The sequence below is a fragment of the Lactuca sativa genome, chromosome 2 (assembly GCF_002870075.4).
Source record: "Lactuca sativa cultivar Salinas chromosome 2, Lsat_Salinas_v11, whole genome shotgun sequence".
Taxonomy (NCBI): domain Eukaryota; kingdom Viridiplantae; phylum Streptophyta; class Magnoliopsida; order Asterales; family Asteraceae; genus Lactuca; species Lactuca sativa.
The window spans coordinates 115,309,891-115,330,800 of NC_056624.2; the positions used below are offsets into that span (position 1 = coordinate 115,309,891).

At 41.2% G+C, this 20,910-nt stretch overlaps 1 protein-coding gene across 1 annotated transcript; it reads right to left on the reverse strand.

Moving 5' to 3' along the window:
- Nucleotides 1-15,922: 15,922 nt before the first annotated feature.
- On the reverse strand, nucleotides 15,923-19,182 carry LOC111893878 (receptor kinase-like protein Xa21). Its single transcript, XM_023889966.3, has 2 exons — nucleotides 16,471-19,182; nucleotides 15,923-16,387 (listed from the first exon to the last, which is right to left on the reverse strand). Exons 1-2 carry the CDS (start codon nucleotides 19,082-19,084, stop codon nucleotides 16,014-16,016), a joined length of 2,988 nt encoding a protein of 995 aa, XP_023745734.1. The 5' UTR covers nucleotides 19,085-19,182; the 3' UTR covers nucleotides 15,923-16,013.
- Nucleotides 19,183-20,910: the final 1,728 nt, after the last annotated feature.

Consider the following 20,910-nt stretch of genomic DNA (forward strand, 5'->3'; position numbering starts at 1 on the left):
GGACAATTACACACTGACTGCTTCCCACAAGCACAAGCAACCCCCAGCAAAACACACATCCTCCCTGATCAACCCACTCACAAGAATCTAGTCCTTCAATCATCCACTCCACGACTGTAGATGCTACCCGACAATCAACCCAGTGCCGCATCTCCCCTAACAACCCCCACGGACGATAACCAAAGGAATCCGCGACAATAACCCATAACCAAACTCACAATCTGCCCAAAGGATGAACACCACATCGAAAACCGCACAAGACTACTGACACTAAAACACCAATTATAACCATACTCAACCATCAGGGAACAACGAATGCCAAAGCGAAAACCTGAAACACCAATCCATCACCATGCCAGACCCGCGAAACAACGAATACCGCATCGAAATCCATACAAGATACCAGCACAACCAATACGTCAAATCAATGCAAAACAATTAAGACATCATGAAAACATCATACCCGCTGCCTCCGGCACTGCTCCGTCTCCCTCTGTCGTACGCAGATAAACACGACCCTGAGCCCTCTGGGGCTCCGCTCCATCTTGTCCTCCTCAAGTCCCGAATTGGCACTGACTGCCAACAATCCCATGCACAGTGCCCCTCCTTTCCGCACTTGCGGCATGCACCACCGGACCCGCAAGCTCCGATGTAACCCCTTTTTACTCGATCGACGACATCTTTGGTCTCATGCTTTCCTACTGCATCTCTACACTCCACTTATTACTACTCCTGACAATTCTTGCTTTCTTACATACTGCGCCCGGTTCTCCCCCACTAGGGTTCGAACCAACGCCAATTAAGATACAATCAACCCACGACTATCCTTCACCAGCGAAATCGTATCTGCTCCAGAAAAGTGCTGTGCAACACCCGGTAGTCCCTCCCCTTATGGAGTCAAACAATCCCCTATACTCTGAACCTCTAGCTGACTCTCCAAGAACTTCTCATCACGGCTGCCTCTAATCGTTCCAAATCCCATACTGATCTAATACCAAGCACCTGCACTGCTTGATAACATATCTGGCTCGCAGACTGCACCGCAGCATCATCGTTCCTCTCATCTCAGCCCATCAACCCGTATCCAACGCCGGATTTGTCCCAAGGACAGGGACTTACTCTCAACATAGACGACAACTCTCCGCACTGCGAAACTTGTCTGAACTCTTCACTGCTACCACTATAACCCAACCTATTATTCTCAATTAGGTGTGGTGTGGTTCTCGACTACCTCAGCCCCAACTGACTGTCTGTTCACGGTAAATCTCTGTCTCGCGGTACACCCGCTACCTGATGCTCTGAGGGAAGTCATTATCGATAACTACCTGCAGGGTGTACTCCCAAATCCAGAACTGAAACACCAGACCTCTCGCGTCTTGCACACGAGCATAAATGACACTACCCACCCAAAAGGTGACCTCTCCTCTGTCGTCTGATTGCTCAACTCAACTGAAATTTTCCCCTGTCTTTGACTCTTACCCAAAATACTCTGATAAGCACTCGCCTTTCCCCTCGAGGAACGCCTCCCCGTACTCAATCATGGTCTATAGGCTTGAAACCTATAGCGTCCAATCTCCACCTCATCGGTCATAACCGGATAACAAGATAGCCACAAGCATCATCCACTACGAACCATGGTACTCATCCCATGACATCCCTCCTTGACATGCTTCGGTGTAGGGTACCTGAACCCTAGCACCACTCCCAATCTGCTCCAACGTATAGCACTCGGACCACAACATCTATCTCAATCTGTTCCGATGTATGGTGCCCGGACCATAACATCACTCTGTATCCGCTCCGATGTATGGTATCCGAACCATAACATCACCCCTCAATCTGTTCCTTAGGACCTTTAGGATGCCCCCTGTATCAAGTATGGGTCCTCTGCTTTCAGTAGTACGGGCCCATACTACCTGCCACATCTACCCATACTTTCCACACGGACCATCCCAGAGTTCCTAAGTAGCTGATAAACCTGCTCTTTTTCACCAATCCCATCTTGCATGCTCGCTCCCCAGCGAAATCCTCTACTCTACCCGCGCACCCATCTTGGCTAGGTTTAATCTCTAGCCCATTCCGCCGTCCTCCCACTTCTTTGCTATCAGCTGCTGAAGAGCTCCTAATGATGCCAAACATCTACCTCCTGAGTATCGTCATACTCACTTAGTAGCTGTCTCCCATCATCGAGAACTCCACAAAGCACGAAGCAAGCAGCATTCGAGCATCGAAGCATACATAGGACTCCCTAGCTGTGATAGCTCCACCTTCTCGGCTCATCCTCGGAAGTACCACTGTACTCTGTAGCTCTACCCCTCGTGCGTTCTAACTAGATACTCTCACTCATCACATACACACCAAAGCATAACGCACATATAACAGCAAACCCTAGACTAAGGCATCACAAATCAGGCCACTCTAGTCCTAAGATGTGAAATACTTAGCCTGTCTCTAGCATGCGATAATGTCTCATAAAGTGCATAATGGATATTTCATAATACAAAAGTAAAGGTATTTTGGGAAATCACCGTTTGGCTCTGGCTGATTGTACACACTGCTCTTTCTTGCTTTCTCTTTGAACTCTTATTCACTTTTAGAAAACCATTTATTTGGAAAACTTTTTCTTACTTCCTCAGTTTGAGTCCAGATTTACCCGTAGGCGCGTCCGAATCCCTCAAACCAAGGCTCTGATACCAATTTGTAACACCGTGATTTCCAAAAACAAAAATTTCATTTAAATAATCAATTTAATATTAAAAACACTTGATTAAAATCTTATTCACATTCGAATTACAAAACATAGTTTCATTTTTATTATAATAGAAGACCAGGATCCTCCAAAACACAACTCTTTCTTCGGTGTGTACAATCGAACCGTTGCCATCCCGCGTTACTGTAAGAACCTGAAACAACATAACATTAACAACGTAAGCACGAAGCTTAGTGAGTTCCCCAATATACCTTACGCACATACGCCTTTCCAGGCCCTGACCTTCCGGTCAACTGTATAATGCCTTCCGGCCCATGAGATAATCGCCTTCCGGCCCATAAGATATTTGCCTTCCGGCCCATAAGATAATTGCCTTCCGGCCCGTAATATAATTGCCTTCCGGCCCATAATATAATTGCCTTCCGGCCCATAATATAATTGCCTTCCGGCCCATACACATATATAACACATAACACAAATACTCTAACACATAAAGCACATAGATCATATATCAACCTGCCTTCCGGCCCGTAACATACTCTAACACATAAAGCACATATATCATATATCATACCTGACCTTTCTGTCACATAATACTTTGCCTCCCGGCCCATATATAAGCATGTATATCACGCGTAGCAGCTAACTTTCCATTTATAGCATATAAACATAACACATAACATACTTGACCTCCCGGTCACACAATCAAACCCTTCCGGGTGAAGTATAGTGAGAAGACTCACCTCGCGGACACTGGAAGATAGCAACTCCTAAAGTCCCTTGCACTTGATCCTCCGAGCTACAAGCTCCCTGTAACATCATATATCCCTTATTAATACTTCTATCTTCCACATTAACTGACCCTAAGAAATCACACCAGTCAACTCTGGTCAACAGTCCATTGTCAGCTCGACTGGACTCGGCGAGTTCCCTGGCGACTCGGCGAGTCTGGTCGTTCTTCAATCCTCTAAAATTCCCCTTCTACTCGTCGAGTATCCCTTTTGACTCGACGAGTTACTCCAGGAAGAATCGCGGGGCCACCCCGACTCCACTCGCCGAGTCTGAAGAACAACTCGGCGAGTCCCAGTGAATCTTCAAGCTACTCGCCGAGTCTGATCATCCGACTCGGCGAGTCCACGCCATGCAGTCGATCGAACTGCTTCCTGAGGTACATATTTTCCCGAATATACAAACATGGATCCTTCTGGACCTCTAAGGGTCCCAATGCAAGGTTATAAACGTTGAATAACAACACAACAAACCATCTAGACTCCAAATGGGTTCCATACACCCTAAATCCATATACACATCAATCACAGGAGAATGTAATCCGAGTTATTACCTGAATGGTGTACCTTCCATGTTCCCCAAACTTCAGAACTCGAACTCCCTGCAGTTGCTTTAGCTAAAACCCTTCTCCTCCTTGCACAACAATTCCTTCAAGGTCACCAATGGCCTTCAAGCTTGCTCTAGCCGCTCCAGTCGCCTAGGGTTCTTCCCAATCGATCCAAAGTCGTGAAATGACGGCATAATAACCCTTATATACGACCCAATACTGAACGGCTAGGGTTTTCCGCTGAACTGCGTCGACTCGCCGAGTCCATATCTGGACTCGTCGAGTCCAGTCGTGAACCCGCGACCAACCCTGCGACCCTACTCGGCGAGTCTGGCTCCAACTCGTCGAGTCTCCCCTTTAAAACACCCCCAAAATGCAACTTAACAATACTTGAGATTTTGGGCTGTTACAGAAACCCCTTTCGAATAACACCCAATACCCATAAAAGCCCGAGAGGCCCTTTCTCTTGATCTCGGAAACCCAAAAATAGATTTTTTAAGAACGGGGCGTTACAATTCTACCCCACTTAAATTAGGCTTCGTCCTCGAAGGCTACTGCAGCATACACTGCAGAACAACCCTTGCACTGCAGACTCTGATTACTCAATCAACTCAGGTTCTTGCAACCTTACCACTGCATCTTCTTTATCATGGTCCCTAGGTCCTTGGCCTCCGACCGAAATCTTTTATACCGTCCTCAGCACCGGTCCAAACTACTCCTGAGCTTGTCAACCTGCTGTCACGTCTTCCTCTGATCCAAACCTCCAATCTGGAGCCACTAACCTCCTCCTTTCCAAGGAGACTGAAAGTGTACCTGAGCATCACTTGATATTGCCACTACCTCATCGAGCAACCAACCCGAAGATTCTTCCGTATATCTGGTACAATCCAGTACCTCCTACTAATGATTGAGACACGTCGGTCATTTATTTACTCCACTTTCTCCCCTGACGGGGAACCCACGCTCCTTCCGGAGCTACATACCCTTTCCTTTCCAGGAATCCAGTCAACAACTTTTATGCGCCTGCGCGTGACACTGAGCTAAACTCCACTCTACACTATCCCTTGTAGAGTAATCTCTACTCCGTGCATCGCACATGCTCTGAATCTACTCGCAAGGACTCCCGAGTCCATGCACTGCTTTCCACTAACTTGATCAGCACTTGGGGCCATACCATATCAATCACCATTCCCTGGCGACGCATTTCCTCATTCTCCTCATACCGATCCACTAACACGTACAACGTCTTCAGCATGGCTGGACTGCCCCTCCAGGCCTTCAGCCTATCTGGACCACTCTCGGAATCTTCACCATTTCTGGACCGCCCTCCTGGGCCTTCAGCCTGTCTGGAACGTTCTCAAAACCTTCAGCATGTCTGGACCGCCTCTCTGGGCCTTCAGCCTGTCTGGACCGTTCTCCCGAGCCTTCGACCTGAATGGTATGCCTTCCGGCCTTCAGTCTTCCCAGTCTGCTCAACTATCATACATCACTCCAACTACCCTTCCAGGGAATCCTTCCCGATCATACTGCTCTAGCCCCTTAGGGGTTCCGAACTCTCGTTCCAATCCTGTAATCCTTTCCATGGCCTAAACCCAGGCCTCACATCAACCACTACCTTTCCTGTAACCATGGTTTGTTCCCGACCCCCACTTGATTGACACTCACTCATACCAGCCCACATTCTAGGCTGACTGAAACACTGTCGAATCCCAAACAGCTAATCAACATCAAATACTTGCCGATCCTCCTGAGAATTTCCCAATTCTCCCCCACTTGGAGCACTGACTACCAACCACTGGTGACCCGACCGGCATCAGTTAAACATTCTTGCTCAACAAATTCTCTTTTACTTGAACTGAATCAAAACGAGCAACCTCTACCAAATCACTTTCCCGACATCACACATCTCGAACTCTAAGGGAGTTCAACTCTTCGCTGAACACTACTCAAATCGCAATTGCTATACCCGACAACAAGATCAATCAACCAAAATCTGACCATCAATCCCATGGATCCTAACCGATCCCTCAAATATACAATAAACCCGAAAACCGAACGAATGCAATACCATGAATTATGCGAACAAGACTAGCAGATATAATACTTCATAACAACCATAGGATAACAAGATATCAAGAAGGAAACATACCTGCAGTTGAATCTGGCTCTGCCCTGACCTCCTTTGCTATAAGCTGAAAACCACGTCCCTGAGCCCTCGGGGGCTCTGCTCCACCCTGACCTCCACCCGTAATCCTCAAAGTGGCCGGTGCTGGAGCCTGCACTGGTCCTGCAACAAGCTGCAGACAGTTGGCCCTCATGTACCCAACCTAATGACACTGATAACAAATCCTCATATCCTGAACTGGGGCTGACTGACGACAATCCCTCGCATAATTCCCCTCTCTCCCGCACTTGTGGCACGCACCATCGGACCTACAAACTCCAGTGTGACCCTTCCCGCACTTCCCACAAGCGCGACTGCTCTGATCTCCCAACCTAGCATCAACGGTCTTGGACCGTTTCGGCGCCGGCTGCGATTATGCCGGAGCCTGCCTCTCCTCTCTCAACTGTAACTCAATCTCCAACTCACGCCGCCGAGCGGCCTCCTGCAACTCCAACAAGGTCTCGCACCCCTGCATAGACACAAACTTTCTAATATCCCTCTTGAGCATACTCAAATATCAGGACATCTGAGCCTGCTCCGAAGCAAACTCTGGGAAAAACATCGCCCTTTCAGTGAACGTCCTAGTGATCTCCGTCATCGAATCTGAATCCTGCTTCAGTTCCAAGAACTCCTGAGCCAACCTCTCCCTCTCAATACGTGGAACATAACGGGTACTGAACACCTCCCAAAACTGATCCCACGAAACCGCAGCCCTCTGCGCATCCGAATATGACCCCATAGTCACCCTCCACCAATCCTTCGCCCCGAGCCTCAATAGGTTCAGAGCTCATCTCACCCTCTGATCAGCAGGGCATGAACATGTGAAGAAACATCCTTCCACATCCGACAACCATCGCATAGCAACAATCGGATCCTGAACCCCATCGAAGGTAGGGGGCTTCGTATTATCGAAGTCCCGATACTAAAAACCTCTACCGGCTCCTCCCCCTGCCGCTGCTACAGCCGCCGTAGCCGCCGCGCCAGCTGTCTCTGTAAGAGCTACATAGCGCTCATCAAAATACTCGACCATGGCGGTCTTGATCGACCCAAACAGTTCCGGCAACTCGGCCCGGAACATAGCAGCAACCTCATCATGCAGGATCTCACGAATCCTAGCATCCAACTCGTCTGTGCTCATCTGACCGATAACCTCGGGTGGTGCTGACCCACCCTGACCGCCTCCTCCTGCTCCCGATCCCGACCCGGATCTGCTCCCAACATGCCTCGTAACCACCATACTGAAATTACCGCAAAACATCAGACGCTTCTCATTATCCCGAGAACCGACTCTCAACCCAGCCCTAGGGATTGTGACTTCCTTGATACGTGTATGGGTCCTGTGCTTTCAATAGTACGGGTGCATACTACCTTCCACACCTACCCATATTTATATCAAGTATCATCACAACACCCTACTGAAGAACAGGCATAACTAGCACTCAACCCTCACTCCTAGAGGAACACTGGGAATCTCATAGAGAAAGAAACCCTAGGCTAGCAGGCATCATAAATCAGGCAACTCTATCATGCAATTCCTAAAGATCCCTAGCCTAGTACTAGCATGCTGTTCTATCATATCTCATAAACAAATAACTTGTATGGTATTTTGGGGTTACTTACTGGCTCCGGCTGATCGTACTTCCGCGTCCTCCTTTACTCATTTTTTAAAACCCTTTTTAAATTCTCTTTTAAAAACTCTCCTTGATTTGAGACTGGATTCACACGAATGTTCCTCCAATTCACTCAAACCAAGGCTCTGATACCAACTTGTAACGCTCTAAAAATTCCAACCAATTTTAACTCTTCAAAAACAAACCAATTTCATAAAGTTATTACAAAAAGGTTTTCAATACATTTATTATCAGAGTATTTCCCAGAACCACATAAAAACACGAGGAGCGGTACGATCATGCCTTTGCCTTGCCACGGTCTCCTGAAGTACCTGAAACATTTAAACCACAATTGTAAGCCCGAAAGCTTAGTGAGATACCCCCAAAATACCAACCATATATACCATACACATAACATGTCATATCGCAACAGAACGTAGAACAACCATGCACTTCGGGTCTACTGTGTGACTGGTCCGCCGCAACGGGCCTACAGTCCACCTGGTCCACCCTCCGAGTCTAACCATATACCTCGAGTCTACAGTGTGATTACTTTGCCCCCACCACGCCTTCAATCCACCTGGACGACTCTCTGAGTCTACAGTATGACTGGTCTGCCCGCACCGGGCCTTCAGTCGGCCAGGTCCACTCTTTGAGCCTCGGCACGTCTGGTCCGCCCTCTTGGGGCCTACAGCCTATCCGGACCACTCGTTGGGCCTTCGGGATAACCGGTCCGCCCTGGGTATGTTGGCCTACAGCACAAAGCAGGACCTGCCTCAACCCAACCCCAGTCAAACAACCATGTGCACATAAACATATAATCATATAATAATTCACAACAAATCAACCAATCTAGTAGTTCACATACGTAGCACATCCCTACCAGGATTCCGACCTAACCGGTCACCAGCGTAGCATCATCCTATAAACCAGGATACCAACCCTAACCAGGTCTCTAACATATACCATCCTAACTACCAAGATGCAAACATAACAAAGCAATAACATAACAAACAACTACCCGGATTATCATCCGATAAGGGCCGACCTTGTTTCCGTGGACCCTGTCGATATAGTGAGGATAACTCACCTCGCAACTGCCGAAACTCTGAACTGAAGAAGCAAATGCCCGAACCACCGTCTCACCAAGAATCCCGAACTATCCAAAGTAGCAAATTAACCATTAGCCCAAGCACAATATCCTTCCAAGGGTAAATTGACCATTTTACCCTTAACCCAAACTGGTTCATGACTAAAGCCCAATACCAGAATATGAAGGGCCCAACACTAGGTAAGCTTCTCAAGCCCACTAGTGACCCACTAATGGCCCAATTTGATATATTGGGCCCAATCCCATAATGGGCCTCATCCTAAGCCCACAATATATTCCTTGGTCCATATAATATGATTTCTGATGGCCCACTAAGGCCCTAAGACCCAAAGTATAAAGCGCAGCCCACACCGTGGCCCAAATACTCAAGGCCCAACTGGCAGCGTTACGCGGGGCGTAACTCAATGTACGCTTAGCGTACCAGCTTCATGACGTGTAAGTTGGGCGTACCCACACGTACGCTCATCGTAGTGCTCTGTTAAGTCATTCCCTCATTAAGTGCTTACTACTCCATTCCAAGGGCTACAAAGTTAGATCCAGGTCTTATTTCACGACTTAAACCATAAAGTCACCGACTTGGTTACTTAATATGGCTCAAACCAACTCAAACTTCCAAAATGATCTTCTACATCCAATAAGAGAACTAGATCTCATGCATGGGCTTAATAGGACCATAAAGGTTGGAACTTTACTGCTTATGGGACTCTTATGACTCTAAGGTAGGCATCCCTGGTCTTAGAAACGAGCTTAAATCACAAAGGCCCAATCTTGGGACCAAAAGGTCCATAAACTTTTACTAGAGGAGATCTAAGAGATTAATCATCAAGCTCAAAACTTTTTACCTCAAAAGGGCTCCAAAATAGGATGTCTTTCCAGATCTACGAGCTCCAGCCACCCCACTCCTTCCTTGACAACTTCCTCTTTCTTCTTCTAGGCTCTCCTTTGCCAAAACAAGCTTTCCAAGGTCAAACACACCCAACAATGGAGGTGGGACGGCTATCTAGGGTTTTTTTTAGGGTAAGAGAGTGTTTATGGAGGCTAGGGTTGGAACCATAAGGTTCCTTTTATAATGGATGTCCCTAAAATTAGGGTTTAATGACTCTGGGCGTACGATGGGCGTAACTCCAGGTTGTTGGGCGTACGCGTCTTGGTACTCGCGATCACTCACCCTACTACATTGCGCGTAACCCAGCTTACGATGGGAGTACCCACGCGTGTCCCAAACGCATGCATGGTCTTTTCATCACTTTTTCCATTATGGGCCATAATTGTCAATATCTTTAAAGTGTCATAACTCCTTCATTCTAAATCCATTTCCGACGGACTTTATATCCACGAAAAGGTGGCGAGAAGCCCTATGCTTCTAGCGACACACCCTGGCACAAAACCCCATTCGAATAACACCCAATACCCATAAAAGACCGAAACGCCCTTACTCTTGATCTCGGAAGCCCAAAAATAGATATTTTAAGAACGGGGCGTTACACTTTGATAAACTAGTTGACTTCAAACGCTTTCTTAAGGAAACCGAATCTGCCACTCCACCAGTCATTGCTACTGCCAACTACTCTCAGCGCCAACTAGGTCGAACCACTAATCAGTCATCTGATTCTCAACCCCGCTCACAGAGCACTATTCGCTTCAAATATGACAACCAATCATGCACAAAACACCCGAATAACATCAATCATTATTGAAACAAATGCTCCCCTTCATGTTGCCACTGTTGTCAAATCCCAAGTCATGAAACACGTAATTGCAGATAGCTTGTTCTTTTTCTCAAAGAGCACAACATCATTACTATCCACAGCTCTAGCAACTCCGTGGCCAAAGCCACCACCTCAAGCTCTAACTCAACCCCGACAACAATGCCTTGGCTGTTTGATACTAGAGCATCGCACCATTTAACATCAAATTGCTTTTCTTTTCATCACTTCTCATAGTATGTTGGTCCGAATGATATTCTACTTGGTGATGGTACATCACTCTCTATTTCCCATACTGGTTAAACAAATCTTCCCTCCTCACCTCATCCATTACACTTGTCTAATGTTCTTAGTGTACATTCCCTTCACAAACAAATCAGATCTGTTGCCAAACTTTGTCATACTAATCAAGTTTATGTTGAATTTTTTCCTTCTTATTTCCTTGTTAAGGATCTCTATATGGGGGCACCTCTCATGTGGGGGGGGGGGGGTGGGGGGGGGGGAGAACCAAAATGATGTTTACTACGCAACCCCAATCTCGTATCAACAACTCAACATCACCATGAAAACATCGCCTCTTGACCTTCATCACGTCCTTGGTCATCCGTCTACTCGTATTTTCAAGGCTCTTGTAAAATACTTAGGTCATCATTTTCGTTCATTGTCTGATTTAAACTTCCATTGTTCTTCATGTTAAATTAATAAAAGTCATAAACTCCCTTTTGGCCAAAACTCATTTACTACAACTCAACATTTACAAATTATTTACTCTGATGTTTGGGGACCTGCTCATAAATCTATTAATGGTTTCTCCTACTATGTAATGTTTGTTGATTACTTTTCAAAATATATTTGGATTTATCCTATTAAATACAAATCAGATGTCTCAAAAAACTTCCCACAGTTTGAACTCCTAGTTGAAAAATTCTTTCACACTTCCATCATATCAATGTTCACTAACGATGGTGGTGAATACCAAGCTCTCATTCCCTTATTTCAATCCATGGGCATTTATCATTACATTACACCCCCTCATACTCTTGAGGAAAATGGCATTGTCGAACGTTGACATCGCTATATTGTTGAAACAAGCCTTGATCTACTACACTTTGTGGGTCTTCCTCTCTCATTCTGGTCGTATGTTTTCCAAACGGTTTTACATCTTATAAATCGCTTACCCACTCCCATCTTAAAATCCAAAAAGTTTGTTAGATGTCTTGTATGGAAGGCCTCCTAAATACACCAAAATCAATACATTTGGATGCCTCTGCTATCCGTGGCTTCACCCTTACTCCCCCTCCGAGCTCCATCAATGTTCAGCCCCCTGCTTGTTCTTGGGTTATTCAAATGAAAAATCTTCTTACATATGCTATCACTTTGCAACTCACCGTATCTACATTCACGACATGTCAAGTTCATCTCCAACAATTTTCCCTACAAATATGTCCCACCACATCTCTCTTTCTAACCACTGTTTATGAGTTCTTCACACTTTCTCCATCAATATTTGCACCACCCCATATTCACCTTAATACCACACCACATACCTCTATATCTTCTCCTTCCATCCCTCTTCTAGCACCATCATATACTCCCCCTTCACCCATTGCGACACCTACTACATAACATGTCTCTACCACAACCTCTGAACCTACTCTCGATTCTTCCTCACCACTGATTCCCTATCAACCATTACCCCCCCCCCCCCCCCCCCACACACCGCCACCATCTCCCTCATCTCCTCCATTTTGCACTCGTCCTACTCGCCAATGCAAACCCAACTTTAAACACTTCAATCTTGCGTTCATTAACACCACCACTGTTCATCCTATTCCTGCTACCTTAGAACCCATCGCTCCAACTCAAGCCTCCAAAGACACACTTTGGCGCCAAGCAATGGAAGACAAATAAAATGAATGGATCCACAACACCACATGGGATCTTATGCCACCCAATCGGCATCAACCAATCAGATGCAAGTGGGTTTTATAAATCATGAGAAATCCAGAAGGTACCATAGCCAAATACAAATCCTGTCTTATGGCTAAAGATGTCCTTCAAAATATGAGAAATACTACTTTGATACCATTACTCCTATAACTAAACTAATAACGATACATATTTTCTATCTATTGATCTCTCAAATGACTGGTCACCAACGAAATTGGACGTTAACAACACGTTCCTTCATGGCACGTTACAAGAAGAGGTGTTCATGGTTCACCCCCTAGTTTTGTTAAGTCTCAATATACAAACCACATATGAAAGCTTCGAAAATCACTCTACAGCCTAAAAAAAAGAACCACGTGCATGGTACCTTGCTCTCACCTCATTCCTCTTGGAATCCAGCTTTCGAAAATCTCAAGCCGATGTGTCATTATTCATCTATAATCGTGATGGTATCATGTGTTACTTCATGGTTTATATTGGCGATATTGCCCTTACTGGTAATAACTCTTCTTTTGTTACCAAGTTTTTCGATATGCTTGCCAACATTTTCTCCATCAAAGATCTTGGTCAACTAAGTCATTTTTTGGGTATTGAAATCATTCCAACCAAGTTTGGTCTCTTCTTATCACACCATAGCCACATTTGACACATCCTAACTCACTTTAAGATTGATGGTGCCAAGGAGGTCATAGATCCATTAAGCACTTCAATTACACTCACAAAAAATGATGGAGCTCCTAAAGTTGATTCGACACCGTATTGCAAATTAGTTGGAACTCTCCAATACCTTACTTTTACTCGACCTGACATCTACTTTGCAGTCAACAAATTATCACAGTTTGTGCACTCCCCATCTAATGTTCATTGGTTGGCCCTTAAACGACTTCTTTGTTATTGAAAAGTTACCATCCACCATGTTCTCTTTCTATATCATTAATTCCCCCATGGAACTCACGGCCTTTTCAGACTATGATTGGGGAGGAGTCTACTTTAATTTATCCACTTTAATTTTTTTAATTGAAGACTTGTTTCTATTATTATTATATAATATTGTTATATGCAATTGCCTTATCTTTTCTTAATATCTAGCTAATGATAATGATTCCTTTCTATGATTTTATGGAAACCACTGTATCTTTTATATATTATAACTAATCCATTCAAGAGTTGTTAATTGGCTTTATATTTTTATTTGGACCCTTTAACATTTGCTGCAATTCATCTTAATGAATTACCGAGACGAAACTATATAATCTGAACCACATATCTTTTGATTTTAGAATTAATGAGGGATGGATATACTCACTCACTCACTCTCTCTCTCTCTCTCTCTCACTCTCCCTCCCTCTCTCTCTCTCCATCTTTCTTTTAAAAGCTGAAGACACATATACTAAGTGTGTGTTCTTGAGTACTCCTTGAAGATTTAAGCTAAGGAGAGTGTATCAAAACTGTTTGATTCATCCGTCTTGGTGTAACACTATATTAGAGGAGTTCTACTTTGGGTGCTAACTGATCCAATGCAAGAAATCAACTTAAACACATCATCAAACAAATGTATATTTCGAACCTTGCATGTGTGTTGTTTTGTTGCCAGAAGTTCTCTAAAACAAAATCCTTGATATGTTGTGATGATCAAAGTTTTTGTATATTTTTTGTTCTGCTGCATTTATGGAAAATCATCATAACCCAATGGGTACATGATGTAAAGGAAGTACCTATATCATTGTGAAGTGTAGTTGTACCTCAAAAGTTTGAGGATTTGGACTTTATATATTCATGAGAGGATTAGGACATACAACTGGAAATTGTGTCAAGTTTTATGTTTTTAGTTTTGTATATATATTTTATTATCATGTATTCAAATAGATTTACGAGTTCAATCCTTAGAACAATTTGATTCTAGAATATTTTTAGTATGTAAAATGCTAAAATTAAAATTCAATCGATGCGACATAAACATTTACATATAGGTTTTGGTTTGTTTAAGTTGTTGTGTTATTTTATATGTTACACTAAAATAAAGGATAATTATTGGTGATTTTAGTGTCATCATCTATTTTGGGTAGTTTGAATTAATATGAGTGCCAAATAGAGATTTAGACTATGATCTATTGCAAGTTACGAGGGGAGGAACACAAACCTATTTATGGCGAGATTGATCCTAGACACAACGAATGTTGGGGGTCAAGTTTTGAAACTGGAATGCAGGGGAAAAACATACTTAAAAAAGAAGTAAAATAGAAAAAATAACCAAGCTATCTGGACAAGTTGTTGGTTTCCAAGCTGCCATAACAAAATGTTTGTCCAAGCTATCAGATGGCTGATAACTGGCAGTTTTTCCGCAAACATCATAAATCTTATACAATTTTCGGATGGATGAGTATATAAAATCAATATTAAAGCATTTGGATGGCTCTTACAAAAATTAATCCATCATATACAATCAAGCAGTGTTCTATAAGTATTTGTACCTAAAACTAAGAGCGTTCTTCATAGATTATCCCAAGTTCGATTGCTCGGTAACCCATACATTATAAAAGGGAGAAATATCATCACGTAAAGTGATTCTAGATGACAGGTGAAGGTATATACTTATTTATTAATTTTCTCTATTTCCATATACCTAATTTTTAATGCCCTTCACCTACACTACAAGATTGCATTATTCATCCCATGTTTGTAGTTACTCATTTAAAAGTCATCCTTCATCCTTTTTCTTTAGTTTCTTTCAATAAAACTCTTGATCCCAAACATAAAAACATACTTATAGCATCAATTTACGTACGAACATTACTTATCTCATTTTAGGGTGAATTTAAAGATTTAGCAGTACATATCAAAACATAAGGATATAAACATACTTATACATCAATTTAACTCGAAGTCATTAACAATCAATGTCAATGCATATTGCTTATATTGTAACCAGCAACATCAGTTGTCACTAATTCCAAACATGAATAAGCCCACATATCAATTAAGACACTGCACTACATCGAATTGATCGCCACCAACTCAAAACTTTATTAGATTCCACAACTGAAAACCATGATACAGTTGACTACACATAAAATGGTTCTCAATCTTGATAATATACTCGAATTTTGCTTTGGTTCTTGTAAGATTCTCACTACACGATCATTCTTTTCTTTTTGATCTTCCCCGTCAATAATTCATAAGGAAAATTATATCTAATAATTCATTTTGTATAGTTTTCAAATTTCCATGATTTAGAATTTGACCCCCGATGTTTCTACTCTTCAAAATGTACCTCAAAACTTTATCTTTTCATTAAAGTCTACCATATATTTGTAATAAAATATATTTATTTTATATATTCCCATAACAAAATTACAATATCGACCAAATACTATAATACATTTGTCTTTAACAATTAGCATCCAAAATATTAACTAACATGGAACATCAAATATTTTGAACAACATCCACGATATGTTGCAACTCATGGACAACATTTGCAATATTCATTCGTTGTGGTGGGGAATGAACGGAGCATGAAACTCCTATTCTTACAATTGAAGCCAGACATTGCTCTATCTTCTTTGAATTTTCTAACGTATATTTCTTAGTAATATCATCCTCTTGAAGAAACTTTAGAATATCATCATCAATAACATCGGTTATATGGTTCGACAAACCCATGCATGCAAACTTATGAAGGCTAAGGCCTTCATTAAAGAAGTTGTCTGTTGGACTTTTCCCTATCATCACCTCCAACAATAGTATTCCGAAACTATATACATCCCCACTACTTGTCATCTCACCCCCCAAACCATACTCTGCAACTTATTAGCAATTACTTTAAAAAAAAGTAGCACAACAAATAAATATAAATATCTTGGAATACATGAAATTAATTTACCTGGAGGTGTATATCCAATTGTCCCTCTAATGCCACCTGTGCTATTTTGATTTGAACTTGTTCCAAGAAATCGAGCTAAACCAAAGTCTCCAACATGTGCCACCATATCGCCATCTAGAAGAATGTTGCTAGGCTTCAGGTCACAATGAACAATGGCTGGTAGACAATGATTATGAAGATAATCAAGTGCAAATGCGACATGAAGGAGTATATTTATTCTTTGAAGAACGCTCATTCTAGATTTAAATGCACTTGAATGCAACCAATCATGTAAACTCCCATTTGGCATGAACTCGTATACCAAAGCTTTGAAGTCATTGCCTTGAAAGTCAACACTTGAACATGAATTTATTATCTTTAATATATTCCTGTGTCGAATACTCCTCCATGCGTCACACTCCGTTATGAAGCTTTTGTGAGCACCTCGGTTTTGAAGACGAATAACTTTGACTGCAACAAATCTATCATCATCATCGAGGACTCCTTTGTAAACAGAACTGAATCCTCCTTCTCCGATCAAATTCTCTTTTGAGAAACCATTGGTAGCCTTGAGAAGTTGACTATATGATACTTTCCCAAATCGTTCATTAGTCAATGATCGAGACAATTGGCCCTTCCTTTTCTTACAACAAACATACGCAAAACATAAAACGATGAAAAGGGAAGATACAATTAGGATGACTATTACGTACAAAGGAAACTTTTTTTCATGTTTTCGGGTCTCCATGCATTTTGGCAACCCAAGTTCAGCCAACCCACCACAAAGCTTACTATTCCCTTCAACTGAAAATGCACTTGCATTTGCGAACACTCCTACCATTGGCACTTCACCCTCAAAATTATTAAAGGATAGGTTTACATATTCTAATAATTCCATTTGTTCTAAGAATCGCGGAACTTTTCCCGATAAATTATTATGAGAGAGATCGAGTTTCGAAACTCCTCTCATGGAACTTAATGACGATGGTATCATGGCTTGAAATAAGTTGCCTTTGAGAGATAAAAATACAAGACTTGTGCAACTACTAAGACTACTTGGAATGTTACCTGATAAATTATTATCAGAAACATCGAGAGAAGATAACATCTTAAGTTCCCCTACCTCTTTTGGAAGTGACCCAGATAGATGGTTTTGAGAAAGATATAATGATATGGTTAGAGATGAAAGTTGAAGAAGTTGCTTAGGGATTTTGCCACTAAGTTGATTGTCATTAAGGTACAATTGGGATAGATGCTTACAACTTCCTAAGCTTGATGGAATATTGGATTCGAGTTTGTTGGAACTTAAATCAAGTGTAATCAACAATGATAAGTTCCCGAAGGCATCAGGAATCGGACCTGAAAATTGGTTCCAAAATAAATAAGCTTCACGTAGCTTTTGAAGTTGACCAATGGTTGAGGGGATTTTTCCTGTGAATTGGTTATCTCCTATACTAAAAGTATTCAACCCAACAAGATTACCTACACTTGAAGGGATATTTCCATAGAAATGATTTGCTCCTAAATATAGATTAGAAAGTTGATTCGTAAGATTACCTATTGATGTGGGCAACACTCCTTCAAAGCTGCAATTATAAAGATCTAAAATCTTTAATTTGCTGCAGTTTTTCAAAGTATCAATAAACTTCATATCATCAGCTTCTCCGAATCCATAGATGTTAGAACCCAAATTTATTCTATAAATATCTTTTAGTTTCCCAAAGTCGATTGTCAACTTCCCTCGAAACTTGTTTTCACTCATTTCAAGAAATCTCAAATTTGAACAATTGGATATTGATGACGGAAGAGGTCCAGTCAGTTGGTTATTACGTAATTGAACAAACGTAAGATAGGGGAGCATTGTACCTATATCCGAGGGAAGACTACCAATAAGCTGATTTTCACCTAAGGAAATATTAGTTAAAAGTGAAAGGTTATAAATGGAGTAAGGAATAGTTCCAGATAAGTTACAACCACCAAGGTATAATCTTGTTAAGCTTTTCCAATGGCCTAAGGTGTCTGGAATACCCCCACCCAACGGGTTGCTTTTAACAGAGAACATGATCATTGATGTTATATTTCCCAAAACAGGTGGAATTCCACCTGTTATCATATTATCAGCGACTACAAAATGCGTAAGCTTCGAGAGGAAAGTGATCTTTTTGGGTATGCTTCCAACAAGCTTGTTATTATTAAGTCTTAGCTCTTCAATGTTAGAACAACCAGACAAGTTCGTTGGAATGACTCCACTGAAATTGTTATCAGAAAGATCAATGAAACGTAGCATGGATAAACGACTGAGTTCATGAGGGATTGTTCCTTGAAAGCTGTTGTTCATGAGATAAAGATCACGAAGGAAGGTGAGGTTCCCCACATAAGGAGACAATGAGCCTTTAAGCCCATGTGAATTCAGTCGTAAAGCTATCACTCTTTTCTGTTGTTTCCCACATGAAACTCCAATCCAATTACAGAACTGAAAGGAAGCATTCCATGAAGTTAGTGGATAATCATTGGTGATCCTCGACTTGAAGTGCAACAATGCTTGATAATCGGTATCATTATCGGAATAAGAGATGGTGGTGGTAATCAGAAAGATAATAAGGCTAAAAAAATGGAAAGCACTACGAGAGTTCATTTTGGGAAGTAAACTTGGGGTTACAAGGATGATTGATGGTGCGTAACGAAATTAATGCAATATATTCAGAAATTGAGGGTAAAACGACCCATCAACATAACTCCTGCCCTGAGCATTCAAGTTATTTTTCAAAATATTATAGTTTATATGGTGATGAGAAGTCCAACGAATTCATGGAAATCAAGAAACTACATAAACCACACAAATATGTGCATAAGTCATCATGGAATTTATTATGTAGGGCAGAGAACTTAATTTTAGTGGGTACATTTTCTACACAATGTGAATCATCTTTGAAAATCATTGTGCCACAAAAAAGAAAACTGTTTCAAATTTTAAGGCGTATTTGATTGTGAAAATTTTTTCAGTTTTTAATTTTTTTTCAAAAGAAACAGAAATTTTGAACACACGTTTTGTTGGTTCAGTTTTTCAAAATTTTCTAAACAAATGAAAAAAAATTTATTTTTTCAAATTGTATGTAATTACAAAAATGATTTTTACAGTTTTCTAAAGTTTTTAAAATTTTTAAGATAAAAAATGAAAACTCCACGGATACTAACCAAATGGATTTTTTAAATTTTCCACAACATGAAAAAATATATATTCAAATTTATTTTTGAATGCTCAAAAGAATTTATTAGGCAAACTGGTTAGGAACCGATCGTAAAAAATTCATGCAATACAAGGATTTGAATTTGGTTCATTAAGAATATTAGACCAAGAACCATCAATTTGACTACAACTCGACTCATTACCGGCAATATTTAACATAAAAGAAAAAGTTAAATTCCACTAACATCAAAGTAAAATAAACTAAATGTTGATTAAAATTGATATATATATATATATATATATATATATATATATATATATATATATATATATATATATATATATATATATATATATATATATATATATATATATATATATATATATATAAATTCAAATGTTTTCAACAAACTATTGTGTGCATGAATGCTTCAATAGAAAATTAGGAAAAAAAATAAATCATTAATAATAAATATAAGGGTATAATAGTAATCTATACTATAATTAATTATGGTAAATTGATACAATTAAATAATATCCCCTTTTAAATTAAGATATCAGTTTTAAAACCTCACCCCCCCCCCCCCCCCCCCCACCAGATTAGGGTTGTACGCTCCCTCTTCATCTCATACAGTACTCACACACACATAAAGACCAGGTAGAACTACACCACCCGCATAACAGGTGATGATCCACTTTCCGTCTTAGGCCTCCACACACAGAAAGTTCCAAAAGGTAGAGCTTCCAATTTGTCGGCTTCTGATGATGAACACGAAGAAGATTCTTCTGGTTCATCAATGAACAGCTTCCGTAATGAACTGGTGATAGAATTAGAAGCATGAATCTCATTATCCTTTTATTTAACTTCATCCTTGATGAGAAGATGACGATTGAAAAGAGGAAAAACAGTATAGCCTTGTGAATCGATCTCTTTTGCTGAAACTCCTTCTTCACTTAAATCCAACGAGAATCTAAAACCGTCGTCATCGGAATCCCCAAATTCATGAATGTAACTTCATCATGGATGTGTTCTTCGATCTATGAGAGATTCTGGAATCGGCTTCCAGGTACGCATTGTATTATCTTTTTTATTGTAAATTTAGTCACATTCATGTATTTATTAATTATATATGTTGTATGTTTCATCAAATGGATTATAAAGATTTGTGCATCTGATTTTGCCCGCAAAATGTTTGTTAAAATGCTTGAATCAAATATTTCAGCCAATTTTTTTTTTTGTAATATTTGAGCTATCATATCTCTTTCATATTAGC

What these genes read in the sequence shown, in the direction of transcription:
- LOC111893878 (XM_023889966.3), bottom strand. Translation starts at nt 19,084, where the DNA reads ATGAACTCTCGTAGTGCTTTCCATTTTTTTAGCCTTATTATCTTTCTG. An exon ending in AATTGGATATACACCTCCAG is followed by an intron (nt 16,388 to 16,470) that starts GTAAATTAATTT and finishes AATAAGTTGCAG; the next exon opens with AGTATGGTTTGGGGGGTGAG.